General features: G+C 45.7%; 1 protein-coding gene across 1 annotated transcript in view; it reads right to left on the bottom strand.

Moving 5' to 3' along the window:
- Rptor (regulatory associated protein of MTOR complex 1) overlaps positions 1 to 15,970 on the bottom strand; it is a 294,655-nt gene that overhangs the window by 166,221 nt on the left and 112,464 nt on the right. Inside the window, exon 4 of the mRNA XM_021212174.2 lies at positions 11,036 to 11,194. Within this exon, the coding sequence (XP_021067833.1) occupies positions 11,036 to 11,194 (159 nt within the window). The remainder of the gene's footprint in view (positions 1 to 11,035; positions 11,195 to 15,970) is intronic.

The raw sequence follows: 15,970 nt of genomic DNA, 5'->3' as shown, positions 1-15,970 counted from the left end.
GAGGCAGGGCACCCTTCACTGTAACCAGTGAGGCAGGGCACCCTTCACTGTAACCAGTGAGGCAGGGCACCCTTCACTGTAACCAGTGAGGCAGGGCACCCTTCACTGTAACCAGTGAGGCAGGCACCCTTCACTGTAACCAGTGAGGCAGGGCACCCTTCACTGTAACCAGTGAGGCAGGGCACCCTTCACTGTAACACTGGGATTTGAGTATAAAGCAGGGGAACAGCAGATTTGAAACAAGCCTGTATAATATAAGACCTTGTCTGTGCCAACGTAATTTTCTAAGATCGGAACAAGGAGAACTGTGGTTCAAGAGACAGTTTGCTCAGGAAATAACCCTCTGAACACTCATACCCACCCACACACACACACACACAGATGGGGAGCAAGTTCACAGGTTTTACTATGCTCAAAGTACTAGAGTTTGGATCGAGAATGTTCCTCAGTCTTGGACCAGAGGAAGAGTGTGTGGTCCTGAGCTCCTTCTTTCATTCCAGGGCATGGATCTCTTCTGTCAATGGTCCTGCCATGTTGTATTGGTCTGGCACAGAACCAAGCAAGCAAGCTGATTGTCTCAGGTGCCCGCCACAGATACAAAGCTAGGACAGTAACTCCCAAGTGTCAGGTTACCTTTTCCTATGCACTGTTCCATGTAAACACATGTTCTACATTCAACACAGCTGGGATCTGCAGCTGCTGTGGCTCTCAGGAAACTAAAGAAGAATTAAAATGTTTCTAACCACATACCCAAGAATTCCAAGAACAATCAATGTTATAATGAACCTATGCGAAATCAGTATTAAATATGTAAAACACATCATTACAGTACAGTAGCTATACACCTGGCTAATAAACACACAAATACCTGGAAACTGAAGCTTGGGACATTCAGAAGGAATGGAAAAGCAAGCTATTTAAGATATGAACAGTGATATCATTCACTTAAAAAACAACAACAAATCAGATGTAAAGAATACAGATCATAGCATCTGCAAAGGCCTCACATGACCAAGATACCCAGCAGGAAGGCCAGCAGTGAGGGAAGGGCCAGCGGAGATGGGTGAGGCTGCCAGCTGAGCCCCTGGAGGTGAGCATGAAGCCAAAATGAGCAGGAAAGGCACAGCTTCAGATCAGAGAGCAGGATGGGGGAACCAATGGGGAGAGGTGGGGAAAGTGGGGGTCTGCTGAGGGAACAGGGGGTGCACTGGGGTAGCTTAATCACATACAGCAGCTACCTTCTCATGCAATCAGAAGAATGCTGCATCAACTGTTCTGCAAATGTTGAGTTTTTAGTGGCTCTAGAAACATTTTATTAAAAAGTTCAAAATGTAGATGAAGGTAACTATAGCTTTCAGCACCAAGGAATTTCTTTATAAATTTATAAAGAAAAGAAAAAGCCTGAGGTTTCCAGGCTTTCTCTAAAGAAACAGAATTTTTGCTGATGGCCTTCAACTACTATAAGCAATGTAAGACGCTAGAAAGTCTAAAAAGAAAGGGTCAAGCTCACAACGAAATGAAGACTTTTGTCGTCGTCGACTCTCCTGGACTCCCCCGGAGCAGCAATGTCAACAAACGATGTCGGTGAGAATAATGCAATTATGAAAGTCACAAAGTTTTCCGACAAATGCATATTTAAAAACCTCATGATCTGTCTTTCAATAGAAGCAGCAGCTGTCTGTTCCATACCAGACAAAGAGGTAGGGAGCATCTATATACCTGTGAAAACCAAAAACAAAACAAACCCACAAACTACATGTGCTGTGTATGTGTGTTCCTGTGTTTATACGTGTAGTCATGAGAACAGTATCTGTAAGTTGCTTGTGGAACTCATGGTTATTTAACCACAAGAAAGCTCAGGCAGAAGTAAGCACCAGTTAATGATGCCAGCACTTCTGGGCCATTCTCTCCTGCTGCCTACTCAACATCCAGGAACAACCGTGGGAAGGAGATCCATCTCCAAGGCACCCTCAGAGAGCAGGCATGCATACAGGTCCTGCAGCAGAGACCAGTTCCTGGCTGTGTCCTGAAGGGCGGACACCAGCCTGAGAGGCAGCTTCTTGAACAGCGTGAGGGTCGCAAACAGGCACTGAGAGTCAACAGACAGCTTTTCCCGAAGACTCACCCCCTCCCTGTCAAAGGCCCACACTCCAGGCTGACAGGAACTTCACCTCCATGGATCCCTGGGTGGCCCCTGCCCAGCCTCCTCCACATTTTCCCTCCTGCTTCTCCTTTTCTGATGCTATGACAGAATGTCACCAATTGGGTAACTGATAAAGAAATGGACATTCTCTCTCACAGCTGGTAGCTGCTGAGGCTTCTTCCTGAAGTTCAGGCCTTCCGTTTTATAGAGCCCCATGCACTCACAACAGAGCCCACCTTTACTTATGTTCCACAGACCCTCTAGCATGTCTGGGGACCTTGTTCTGGCTCCCAGACCTCACGCTTTCTTCAGGCCTAGTCATCACAAGCTGGGGACCCAATGACACTTCTCCCACTTTTCAAAGGTGCACAGACAGCCCAGGGCCAGCAGGTGACACCAGCCCCTTCTTCCTGTTGCTTCATCCTGGTCATGCTCCAGGCCTCAGCTGCTCTGTCCATCTTTCCTGTCCGACACACTGCCCTCCACTGACGTCCTCAACATGCAAGCTCAGCTTGGTGGCAGTGTTTATTATATCACCGTTTTTACCTTATGCTGGCTTTCCTCTTGCTGTCTTATCAAATCCATTTCTCAGGCAACAGAGGGGGAGGTATCCTAGAAGCCACCTGGCCACACTCCTTCCCCCCAGCACCCCACCTTGTTTTCTGTCCTTTCTAACCCTTGGTGTAGACACAATCTCCCATCTCCCTCATTGGAAGGCTCCACTTGGTGCTGACTTGGCTCCTGCAGGAGGGTCCCTGGGAAGGGAGCTCACTGCTGGTCCACTCTTAAAGGGCCCGTCTATCTTTCCTGCATCACTTGACTTGTCACTACACAATCAGCAGGTTTCTCTTTAACTTGACTTATAACCAGCACCTAACAGGAAACAGTCTTTGCTTTGAGTGTGGTCTCCACGAGGCTTTATCTCCTTATGTCCAGAGCAGTTAGACACTGAGAGAGATACTGCGTGAGACAGACACTGAGGAGCAAGCAGGTCCAGACTTTGAAGATATTTTTGGCAGAAAAGGGTTTTTCCACTCAGCAAGCCTTTTCCTGTGTTCTACAGAGTCCAGCACGACAGAAGCTATTTATGTATGATCTTTGCTTGTGCATCCAGCACAGAGCCAAGTGACTTTCTTGCCTACATAGATGGACCCACTTCACCTAGAAGAGCGGGCTTCATCTCAGCTCGCCTCTCTTGGTGCACTGAGCGTGAGTTTCAGGGCTTTACATTTTAGTTTAGAGCAATTTTAGTTCTTTTATTTTTTTTTTACATCCAGATTGTACCTCAGCCTTCAAAGGCCAGATCTGCTTGTAGCAATGTCACTATGCTCTGAAACCCTTAGCCTTGGCATCTGTGAAGCTAGTCTCTGGTGCAGACGTCTCTTTTGTCTTGTCTTGATTTCTTCCACTTCATTGTCCTGTTGATTTGATTTTTTTCATAGATTTTCTATTTTCATATGACTGTCAACCAGCGACAGACCAGTATTCGTCTAGGACTCAGACCACAAGGACGCTGCTGCCACAGAGAGCCAGACGCAACGCAGAGACTACAGGACAGCTACAGAGGGTTCCAGAGGAGAAGGAGCTGGCTTTGGGCACACTCAAGGATCAGAAAGTCCCTGACTGACAAAATGACACCTGGTTAGGTTAGGGTCAGCCACACCCTCCATCCACTTCTACGTGTGGGCCACCACAGTGCTACCATGACTGGGGTTAGAGGAAAGGTTTTGAGGCATGATCTTGCTATGCAGTCCAGCCTGGTCTCAAACTCAATCGTCTTGTTCCAGCTTCCAGAGGAGAGTTCACCATACCCAGCCCATGTCCCCTTTGACTGTGGTTTACACTTGCTGGGTAAATGTCGCATGGCTTACAATATCAGGGTGACCAATGACACTGCTCAGATCCTTTCCACTAAAACTTTTTCAAATAGGAAAAACTATGTTCTCCCTGGAGTTTTCCTTTTGAAAAGTTTAATTATCACTCTTCGGCATTCACTTTAACTTAGTGACCACTGAAATGACAGACGTCAGACATCCAGAAGGGGGGGATTTGTTTCCTCCGTCCACTCTGCTCATTCTGCTGTACTTTCAAACTGATATGAGGTGTGGACATACATCCCCAGGGGTTCTGCTCATGGTGCCTGTTAAAACAATCACATGCTTTCTATGTGAATCTGCAGTGAACGAACTACCGTGACCTGGACCAGCCTTCAGTTATAGCTGCACCTCTGCGTAAGGCAGACTACAACCTGCCTTCTTGGTTCAGACATAAACTCACAAAGAATCAAAGAACCTAAATCAGAACCTGGGCATCTAGAGAGTAAAAGGTCTGAGCTTTCCAGTGATAAAAAACAATGTCCACTATTAAGAAAGACGACAAGCCACAAGTTGAAATATCTACAAAGCACATATCTGACAAAGGACCAAGGTCTAAAAGGTACACGGGATTATTAATGCTCAACAAGGAAGGAAGCTTCTTCTTAAAGAGAGCAGGTGAGCTGGGATGTGGCTCAGCACACACAGGCTGTGGTTCTGCCTAGCAGGGTAAAACAGACCCAAGCAGACGTGTTAGCAAGGTAGACAGTGGACCAGAGCCAGGATATAAAGATATGGTGAGCACTACCCTGTCACAGGTCAGACTACTAAGTTGTAAACTCACTGGCAACAAGACAAGACAATACAGTTCCGACATATTTTGCAGAGTGACTGTAGTCTAGAATGCTGACCCTGCCAACACAGGAGAACTGGTGGAAATGCAAATAACACAGACACCTCACAAGAAAGGTCAGCAATTCTTACAAAGCTAATTACATTCTGACCATGTGTACCGGCAACCTGAAGAATCCCAAGTCAGAGACATAAAGAGCCACAAGTTCAAGGCCAGCTTGGGCTGCATGAAAACCTGTCTCAAAATGTGTGACCAGCACTGTTCATAACTGAGGAGAGAATCAGAAGGCTTAATAGTACACGTGGAGACCCAGCTGTCTAGCCATGGAGAAAGAGCCTTGAATCAAACTGGCCAGGCAAGTGAGGCTGCTCTGAAAGGATTATTTACAGATGACACCAACTACAGTGCATTCTGGGAAAGATAAAGCTAAAAAGAAGAGAAGGGAGGGAAGAAGAAAGGAAGAACATCAGAGGAGAGGTGGGAACTCAGTGAGTGCGCTCTGAATGACACCAGCGCCAGGAAGCACATCTGCGAGACACATCCATGGGGATCAGACTATACAACACCAACAGGAAGGACATAAAGCAGGACATGGCTAGTAAGAGCATACCATAATGGCTCATCAATCCTGGCAACTCTAGACAAGAAACCCAGCAGAAAGTTCTAGACTGCTCACTGTCTGTATAGTCCATAAAGCATTCCACAAAAGAAGGCCTACTAATGTCTTTAAAGACTGATCCAAACTGGTCTAACTCACCAACAGAAATCAGTAAGTTATAACTTCACTTTAAAGCAGTCAGAGTCGAGGAGAAGCTGGGTACCAGAATGCTAGTAGCACACACTGAGAAGCGAGCCAGACTAGAGAGTGTGCACAGGAGGGAGCTTGGGCAGACTCTGTGGAATGGCTGGAGGGAGGTGTATGAGTATGGGCTCTGTATGAACCAGCCTGGAGGCTGCATAAACCAGGAGGGTGACATCCCTGCCAATTGAACAATACTGTGCTCAGCCAGAAAACACCCTTGCTCCCAGCATCGTGTAAGGGATACACTGTGCTGCACAGAGCACTCACAGCATATGTTATGTGTCACTGTCCTGCCTACCTTTTGAAGGACCTCAAAGATCAAAGCTGGAGTCCTGACAAAACTGATAAAAGGCACATATACCCCTCACTGTAATAACTAAGAACACAAAGAAATCCTGTGTGCTAAACTCCAAGAACAATAAATACTGCTACCATTCCCTAGACTTACAGGGTGGCAAGGAAGGTATTTTGAGCAACAGGTATCAACAAATTCAAAACCTTTGTTGAAATCTTGAAAAGGTTAGAAAAATGAACACCTACTTCTAACCAAGAAAGACCCTCAACCAGCAGTCAGAGACCTCAGTCTGCCCTGGGCAATCCAATGCGTCAAGTCTTATAAATACCACGTGAGAGTCTATGACAAGAAGGAAATTCCCTACTCATTTTCTTGGGCCACAGAACATTGATTACTTGGACCAGAGAAAGACAGGAGTAAGAAAAATCCAGGAAAATCTCAACAGGGAAGATAGATTTAAAAACAAACAAACAAACAAACAAACAAAACCAGCCAGCTGAATTAAACCATGTGTGAAACAGCTGATACACAGAGATAAATAAGCCATCTCAAGAACAGGTATGTGGCATTTAATACAGAGTCACAGGATATCATGCCCTTCCTTATAAGTTAAGGAAGAAAAGATTCTACCATCTTAACAGAAATACATCAAACCAAGGACTTTAGAAAAGTCAACATCTACTCATAATTTTAACACACAAACAGAAACAAGTAGTAATAGATCTGACACACAACGAAACAAAGGCTTTAGAAGAGTCAACGCCTAATCATGATTCTCTGAGATAAAGCAGGAACAGTTCTTAATCTGATAAATAATTGTTTCTATCCCCCCCCCCTCACAAAAAGCCTCCTGCAGACTTCACAGGGACAGAGGATTCCTCAAGAAGCCACAAAAGAGACAAGGTGGCCCCGTTAATGTTTTCCTCTCTTAAGGGCCAGCAGTGGAAAACAAGAACAATACATACAAGGAGGCACAAGGGAGAAAAGAAGAAATGAAAACGCCCATCTGCAAATAAGAAGCAACTTTACACCCTGAGAAACTATTACAATCCACAAGAGTCTGGAGAAAGTCCTTCCCGAATACCCAAGTAAGAAAATTAAGAAACGTACACTCTTACATGCTTATCAAGAAAGCTATCCTATCCTGACAGGCACTTTAAATGATCACAGTCAAGATAAAAGATCATCTGTAATGATCATCTAGGATCTGCCTGATCATCTGTAGCCAAAGACACAGCATAGTCCAACAAGTACGCCTTTTCTTCTTAAGAGATACTTTTATTCTTACCTGTTTGTGTGTTGGGGGGGGGGGGAGAGACAGACAGACAGACAGAGACAGAATGTATGAATGTCACATGTGTGTAGGTGTTGTGGAGGCTAAAATGGTCAATCACCCTGACACTAATGCTACAGGTGATTATGAACTGCAATATAGACACTGAGAATTGAACCAGGTCCTCTGGAAGCACAGCAAGTGCTCTAACCGCTGAGACATCCAGCCCCACAAGTCTTATGGAAAGAGATGGCAGGATTCAGTATTTTCTTATTAGATCAAAAGACCAAGATTAACCGAAACATCAAATAAGAAGAACAAAGGGTGCCTATGTCCCCTCAAACTAAGAAACTGAAAACCAAGACCACTGATTGGCACAGGACAGAGATGACTCATGCCAAAGCTGGCATGGATGGGGAGGTAGCAGTGAGCTATGCATACAAACCCTAAATTCTCAACCCAAGATCTAGTTCAGTCCAGAGTACATTTTTCATAGACTACGGTCTTCGTGTGTAAACCTTGCTCTCAGTTTAAAGTTGATTAGTTAATAAAAGGCAAGAAGAGCATGTGATTGGACAGCAGAGAAAGGAAGGCGGGACTTGAGGATTGAGTGAGGTGACTCAAGAGAGATGGAGGGGTGGAGAGAAGACAGAAAAAAGAGGAAGTTACCATGAGTCCGGATGAATCACGAGCATGTGGCCAGGAAAAGTGGACCCTGAGGACAGGCTGATGGAGAAGCAGCCCAGGTGGGCCTCAAACAGCAGGTGACAAGGGGCAAATGGTTTGGATATAGTAGGGACCTGCTCGATTCAGTGTTACAGCTTGTAAATAAAGTACTGGGTTTTAGTGTCTTCTATACACATATAAAATAAATAACCGATTTACAGTGAGCTATAAACACAAACGTAGATTCCATCTCATGCTATATATGAAAAGGGTACATCACAGACCTAACTATAGTTGGCTAGGTCAGGTGCAGTTGCCCCTGGAGAGAACACTGAGTGTGACCTGTTCAGCATAAAAACTCCTGTCCTTTAGAGGACATTGCAAACAGAATAGAAAGCAAGTCATAAATTTAGAAAAGACAGCCACAGTTCATAGGATGATGAAGAGTTTCTATCTAGAATATGAAGAATTCCATCAGGATCAACAGGAGACAACCCAAGAAGAACAGCTGTCAATCAACAGGACTCAGACTCAACAGGTTCCAGAGAAATCTGAGTTGGAACAAATGGACTTAGTTCTAAGTACAGCTAAAATAGTGGAAACAAACAAAAGCATACAGAGAAGTCTATGCAGGGAAGTCCCAGCCAACTGAGAAGAAACACTCGGATCCTGCGTCTGCACTCAATCCTAATCCACCGAAGTCCACGCCAGTGTCTGCACATGAGGGAGTCCTACTCTACCAAGAGGAAGAACCAAGACCTGTACCTTCACCCACAGGATGGTCGCAACACATCAACGTAAAACCACTGGAACCAGCGTTATGGTTTGATTTTGAAACATCCCTCAGAGGCTCATGTGGTCCACAACCAGTAGAGATAATTTAAAAAGCTGTAGACATAGGAACTATTTGAGTAACTTATGGTCACTGGGGTAGGGCCTAAGGGTTAGAGCTCGGTGCTACTTCTGGTCCTAGCTTTCTGCTTCTAGGTGACACTATGTAACAAACAGCTGCTTCAACCACCATAAAGTCACCTATTGCCATGTCTCCCTGACAGGAGTGAGGGAGATGGCTTGTTGCACAAACAAGTGAACTATGCTCAAGTTCCTGACCCCCACATAAAAACTGGATGCAGTGATGTGTGTCTCTAATCCCAGCACTGGGATCCTGACCCCCCCCCCCATGTAAAAACCAGATGCAGCGGTGTGTGTCTCTAATCCCAGCACTGGGATCCTGACCCCCCACGTAAAAACCGGATGCAGTGGTGTGTGTCTCTAATCCCAGCACTGGGATCCTGACCCCCACGAAAAAACCGGATGCAGTGGTGTGTGTCTCTAATCCCNCAGTGGTGTGTGTCTCTAATCCCAGCACTGGGATCCTGACCCCCACGAAAAAACCGGATGCAGTGGTGTGTGTCTCTAATCCCAGCACTGGGATCAGAGACTGAGGATTGGAAGGCTTGCTGGCCAGGAATGTAGCAGAGATCTAACAGAGAGCTCTAGATTCAGAAAAGACCCTGGCTCAAAACACAAGAGGGAGGATGACTGAAGAAGATGCCACATACTAACTTCTACATGTATGTACATAAGACCATTCAAGCATACATACACATACTTAGATACATACATACATACTCACAAAAGTTTATGTATGTATGTATGTATGTATGTGTGTATGTGTGTATGTATGTGCAAGCTAAAATAAACCCTTTCTTCCTGAAATGATTCTGCCTGCAGATATGGTATGGTATGGTATGGTATGATATGATATGATATGATATAATATGATATAATATGATATGAGACGAGACAGCCAGAGAGTAAGAAGCTTGGATCCTCTGTGCTCTCATGTCAGTATGTAGAAAGAAAGAGTGAGAAGGTGTGAGATTGAAGAGGGCACACATGGCTCCACGGCCTCCTTTCCTGAAAGGGATGGTGAGTTCCTGGTGGTCCATGACACCATATTCCTTGAAATTCTACCTCTTAACGAATAGCAAGATAGCTTAGCAGGCTGCCGCCATGCCTGGTGACATGAGTTCAGTTCTAAGCACCCACATGACAGAGAGAGAACTGACTCCCAAAAGCTGTCCTCTGGCCTCCGCATTAATGCTTTAATGCTGTGGCATGTGTGTGACCCACCCACACATAATATTTAAAATATATAATATAAATGTAATCTATGAATAGAAATGAAAAGAAGACATTACAGGTGGCACCTAGACCATATACAGAAGGCAGAGCACTGCCCCTGCAGAGGAAACTAACTAGGACAGGGGGTTCTTTAGCTTCAGGGTCCTGTCCACTACACCTCTGGGGAAAGATCCTAAAACCAACTCCTAGGCCCCTCTGTGGGCTCACCAGATAACTGTACAAGAATAACAGGATGATGGACATCCGGAAGCTCATTATCAGAAAGCATGTGAGGGGCTGGTGACAAGCTTTGTGTATGTTTTTATCTGCAGGAGACAATGAAACACAAGGAAACAGGCCAAAGAGGTTCTAGTCCTGACACTAGAGTAGGGTTTGACTGAAATCTAAGCTCACCTTCTATGGAGCCCCAAATCAAAGCTCAAGCACTCAAGGGCCACCGCACATGCTGCTGAGGCTGTACCTGTCATGTACAGCTACACAGCACAAGTATTTCCCTGTGGAATGTTTGAAATCACTCCACAGCCCAGGGGCCGAGGCACTCTTCCTCCCCCATCTAATCCAACACACGACACCACTAGAGGCTGGAAGTACTGCCTATCAGAAAGAACAGGGTGGCAACCAAATGGCGCTGGGCTCTTTAGAATACTCAGAATACTTTGATTCTTCTATGGGAAGGCTGGTTTTCTGACACTAAGGACAGAGAACTACTCTGGCTGATCAGACTGGAAAGCCAGTGCACGTGAGATCCATCTATACCTGTGAGCATCCTGCTTCTTACTGAGGACAGAACGTCCACACACATAGCCTTAGAATGCTTTTGTCAACACACCCTCCAAAAGAAATAGCTCCTGTGCCTGTTTGTCCTCAGCAGGCACCCGGCTGCCAGCTTGGAGCAACTCATGGGTCACTCGCTGTTCTTCAAAGGCTGAGAGTGCATGAAGCACCCAGGGTTCAGCAAAAGCAACAGGCAGGAGGTCTCAGGGGACACCCAGGCTCACAGGCCTTTTGGGGAAGGAGAGTAGTAGCTGAGGGCAGGCCCACCTTGTTGAAGACCCAGACCTCTCCATTCACTGTAGGCCTGGGCACCCCGTGGCCATTGTAGTGAAAGAGGACCCGTTCCTCTTTGGCGTTCCGGCGCAGAGATGTGCAAAGCTTCTTGACTTCATCCACAGTAGGGTCGAGGCTCTGCTTATACCGAGCCTGTAGTAAAAAAGAGAAAGGAGATATTTGTCACAAACAGGGAAGGGCCAGAGAGGACCCTCTTCCTCATGCACACTAATCTACAGGGACCAGCTGTGGGACCTTGCACAAGTGGCCCCAAGCTAGAGGAGAATATGGTCATGCAGTATGTTTTCACCGAGGACAACTATAACATGGGACATGAATAAGGACAGCCTATCACATAGAGGCACAAGTCAGACAGAAGGGAATGCCCTGATGAGCTTCTTAGAACATGGAGCATAGAGAATTTGCTCAAATGAGAGCCTGCAGCATACGCTGCAGCAATAGCAGAGTAATAAAGAAGAGAAGGAAGAATCCACTGTTCGGCATACTGCCCTCTTGTGCAGGACATTGCAACACCTCAGGATGGGGTCCTGAAATGAACAACAGGGATTTTATACACACAAACAACAAACAGAGATGGCAAAGAAAACCCCAATAACAAAACAAAACTTGTTAACTGGTGAGAGGTAGCTCAGGAAGAGCTGTGTGGAACTTCACTGTTCGAAGTGGCCAGTATAGCAGGAAAACACAGAAACATGGGACCGGAACAGGCACACAGCTTACTTCAGCAGACACTCAGCTCTCCCTAGCCAGGCAAACACCAATAAACATCTAGCAAGCTATATTATGAAATGAAACAAACTGTTTTGGGAACCCACACAGAGGAAAAGAAAAGGGGGCTGGGAGAGACATGCAGACCAAAACAAAACAAAGAAAGCACAGAAAAGGGAAAACCCACAGTTACTGTGGAAAGCCTTCAGACACCCCAAATCCTGCAGGGAATCTAATTAAAATAATGCAACACAAAGACACCTGAGGTAGAGCCACACACAAGGTCTTCCCAGGAGCAGAGCTGTCATTAAAATGTTCTGAAAGCTCATTTGTTAAAACTTGGGCTAACTTGCAGGTGGAATGAGTTGGGGGGCAGGGCAGAGATAAACCTGGTAATGTCCCATGAATGCTGAAGCCAATGACAGGGATGAGGGTCTCTGGCTCACTTCCATGTATTTTGTGCCTTATCCTGAACTTGTAATAGCAAATTTTCAGTACAGAATTTAAAGACAGAGCCCAGTATGGCAGAGGATCATCATAGCACTACGGCACAACAAATAATTCCAGGCACCAGGGCCACGTTCTCTAAAACTGTGCAGAACCTACTAGAAAACCAGTGAAAGGGTCTGCCTATATAGGTGGACATTATGATCTGTCCTCTAAAAGTAACGTATATGTTCCACAGAATGAATGCAGGTCAGTAAAGTTACATTCAACGCTTAGAAAGGAATGAGGTAATGCAGGCTAACCCCAGGGACTTTTTTTTTTTTTTTTTTTTTTTTTTTTTTTTTTTTTGGGGTTTTTTTTTTTTTTTTTTGGGGTCTAGGGTAAGTTTTGCTTCTCCTGGAGCTTGGTGTTTCCATTTGAATTCTGAAATTAACTTTTCAATTCCTGTGAAGAATTGCTTTGGAATTTTGATAGGGATTGCACTGAAATCCATAGTTTATTTTTGGCAGGATGGCCATTTTCACAATATTTATCCCACTAATCCATCAGCATGAGAGATCTTTCTATTCTCTAGCAAATTCTTCAATTTCTTTCTTTAGTGCGTGACAGATCTCATTGTATGAGTCTTTCATTTCCTTGGTTAAATGGAGTCCAAGGTTTGTTTGTTTTGTTTTTTAAAAATCTATAGTGAATGAGATTCTTTCCTTGATTTCTTTCCCACTGTGTTTGTTCTTGGTATAAAGGAAGTCCACTGAGTTTTGTCTGTTAGTTTTGTATCCTACTACTTTGCTGAAGGTATGTTCATCTGTCCCTCTTGGGTTAGCTTCCAGAAGTTACAGGTAAGACCCATATGAAGATAAAACACATGGAGAAATCAAACTGGTTGCTCCATCCCTACTACCTAGCAACCACTGTAGACAGGCGCCATGCACACTAAAGAGCAAGAAAGAGCAGCAGCAGCGCCTGCAGCTGTGAACCTGCCTGCTACAGGAGCACCTGCCTGGCAGGACTGCACAGTGGTACAATACATACACACACACTGACACCCACTTTTGGCCTCGTCTATCGACATGAGTGAGGACCTTCTGGGCTATAGTGGAAGGCAGGCACTGTGGAACACTGCTTACTCTGCTCCCTCCAAGGAACAAGTTGCAGCCGAGCCTTTAAAGACAGTGGAAAGATGTTTGTGGAACCAAATGTGAAGTCAGTGGAGGAGTGTGTGGACTCAAGGCACAAAGAAAAAGCACCTAAAAGGGACAGGGTCGCTCTGCAGGCCGAGGCCGAGAATCACTGCAGGAAAAGTACCTTCAAGTTTCCCAGAGGAGACTCTGTCAGCACCACCCGACTTAGGCAGTCCTTCAAGAATGGCAAGCAGGCCACTTGTTTAGTACAGAGCCACAATGGAGGCTAAAATCACTATTGCTGATGACTAAGTTAGCTATTTTAATAAACTGACTTAATCCGCTGCTAAAAATAGAAACAAACTGACAAGTCTGGCTGCTAGCCCCTAGTAGTCTGTGCCAGTGCATGAAGGCTTTAGACTTAGAAGGTCCTCCAGGTTCCCTAAGTCCCCTGCACCCATGAGCAAAGCACATTAAGCCCACACAGAGAAAGTGCCTGTGGGAAGAGAAACACAGTATGGGGGCAAGGATGCCGATGTAGGCCTAGGCAGGTGGGCATCACTGCCTGGGTGACCTTCAGCCACATCGTGTGTGTGTGTGTGTGTGTGTGTGTGTGTGTGTGTGTGTGTTGTGTTGTGTTTGGAATAGCCTGCCTGAGGCCTGGGCCTTTCCTGAGCCTCTGTGCAGGGCTCAGGTTGATGTCGGGGGAACTTCACACTGCTCACTAGCCACTGTGTACAGATGTCCAAATGAAACTACAGACTGTGAGGGGCCATCACTGCTTACAACTTTGCCTATGTCCTTGTCCTCTCTATATCTAGACGGCATGCTAATAGCAGCTAGCCTGTTGAGTGACACCAGATTGCTAGTGACATTAATTATAACAATTAGTAAAGAACAAATCAAAATGATAAAATGCCATCTGACATCACGGTGACACAAGTGAGTGTCAACACAACCCTGTAAAGCACTACGGAATGGCAGTTGGGTACTGCGCACTGCAGAGTCCATCAGGCCTTTACGGTGCCTGGCTGCAAGCCTGAACATGACATCCCGGGAAGGGGCTGGAGAACAATGGCAGAGCCAGCGTTTGGCGTGCACAGCCTCCAATCTCAGAAGTTTCTCTGTGTTCTGAGAGATGCTGCTCAGGACTCAGACTAAGTATACGCAACACCGGGACCCTGCTCAACCCCACAAAACGTAGCTGTGAAACAGGTGTGGTGGTACATGTCTGTAACTTTAATTTTTTTTCAATCATTAATTTTAATGAGGGTTTTTAAATGCTTTAATCTCGCTTCTAGCCCACCACCGACCAGAGGTAGTAGAAAAGAAAGGATACAGGGAAAATGGGCCTGTTTAGAAAGGTTCTTTTGAGCAAATCCCACCTGTATTGTCAGAAACAGATCAGCAGCTACAGCTAGATCCACTTGCTAACACTTCAACAATCCAGTTTAGTAGAGTTGGGATAGCAAACACGAATTGGCGGCTGTGGCATGACCTAGCAGAGACAGCCAGGCCTCAGCCTTGACATAAGTCAGCAGGAGGGACCCGGAGGGATGGTAGGAAAAAGTTCTCAGCTGTGTCTCTCTCAGCAAATCGAAGATCAGTAAAGACTCGAGACCAAAAATCGTTGCACAGCTAGATCTATAAGCAAGTCTAAGCCCAGCCTCCATCACTGCCCATCAAGTCCTTTTTATATTCCCTTCAAATATCATGTGTCCTCCACGGGTCTTGCCTCAGCACACGTCTGTCTCGGCTGACATCACTCTGCCAATCATTCAGCCTGAGCCCCAGAAAGGGATGGAAGCTGCAGCGCACCACCAGAAGGTTTTGGTGTGTTTCTCTCAATGGAGTCCTAACAAACGCAACTCAACCTCGAAATGTAAGACAGACCAATACACGAGTGTCATTTAACAAAGAATCCTTCATCATGTGTCCTTTCACATGCTCACTTTAGCAGGACATCCTCTCCCCTGTGTCTGCCCCTTCACACCGTCTGTCTTAGTCTTTCACCTGTGTCCACTTCAGGAACACACTCCTCCATATGTTTGCCCTAACAAAACACCATCCACCACAACTGACTTTCCAAAGAACCCTTCATATGTCTGTAACCCCAGCAACCAACTGGTTGCTACCTAGGAAGACCCTGTCTCAAAGTGGGGCATGGGGCTGCAGAGATGGCTTGGCAGTTAAGAGCATTGGTTTCTCTGTCAGAGGGCCCAGGCTTGAGTCCCCAGCACCACACAATGTCCATACCTACAGTTCTGATGTCTTCACCTTACTCCAATACCTACCACATACATGTGGTGCAAAGACATACATGCAAGAAAACACTCATACATATGAAATAAGACAGACAAACCTAATAAACAGTTTTAAGAGGATAGGAAGATGTAATATAATTCTGAGAAAATAAACTACTTTTGTTGTTGTTTGTTTTTGTTTTGTTTGTTTGTGAGACAGGGTCTCACTATGTAGACTAAGCTGCCCTCAAACTCAGCAGATCTGCATGCCCTCCCTGCTGAGCAGATCTGCATGCCCTCCCTGCTGAGCAGATCTGCATGCCCTCCCTGCTGAGCAGATCTGCATGCCCCTCCCTGCTGAGCAGATCTGCATGCCCTCCCTGCTGAGC

The sequence above is a fragment of the Mus pahari genome, chromosome 14 (genome assembly GCF_900095145.1).
Source record: "Mus pahari chromosome 14, PAHARI_EIJ_v1.1, whole genome shotgun sequence".
Lineage (NCBI taxonomy): Eukaryota > Metazoa > Chordata > Mammalia > Rodentia > Muridae > Mus > Mus pahari.
This window is presented reverse-complemented; position numbering and strand designations above follow the sequence as displayed.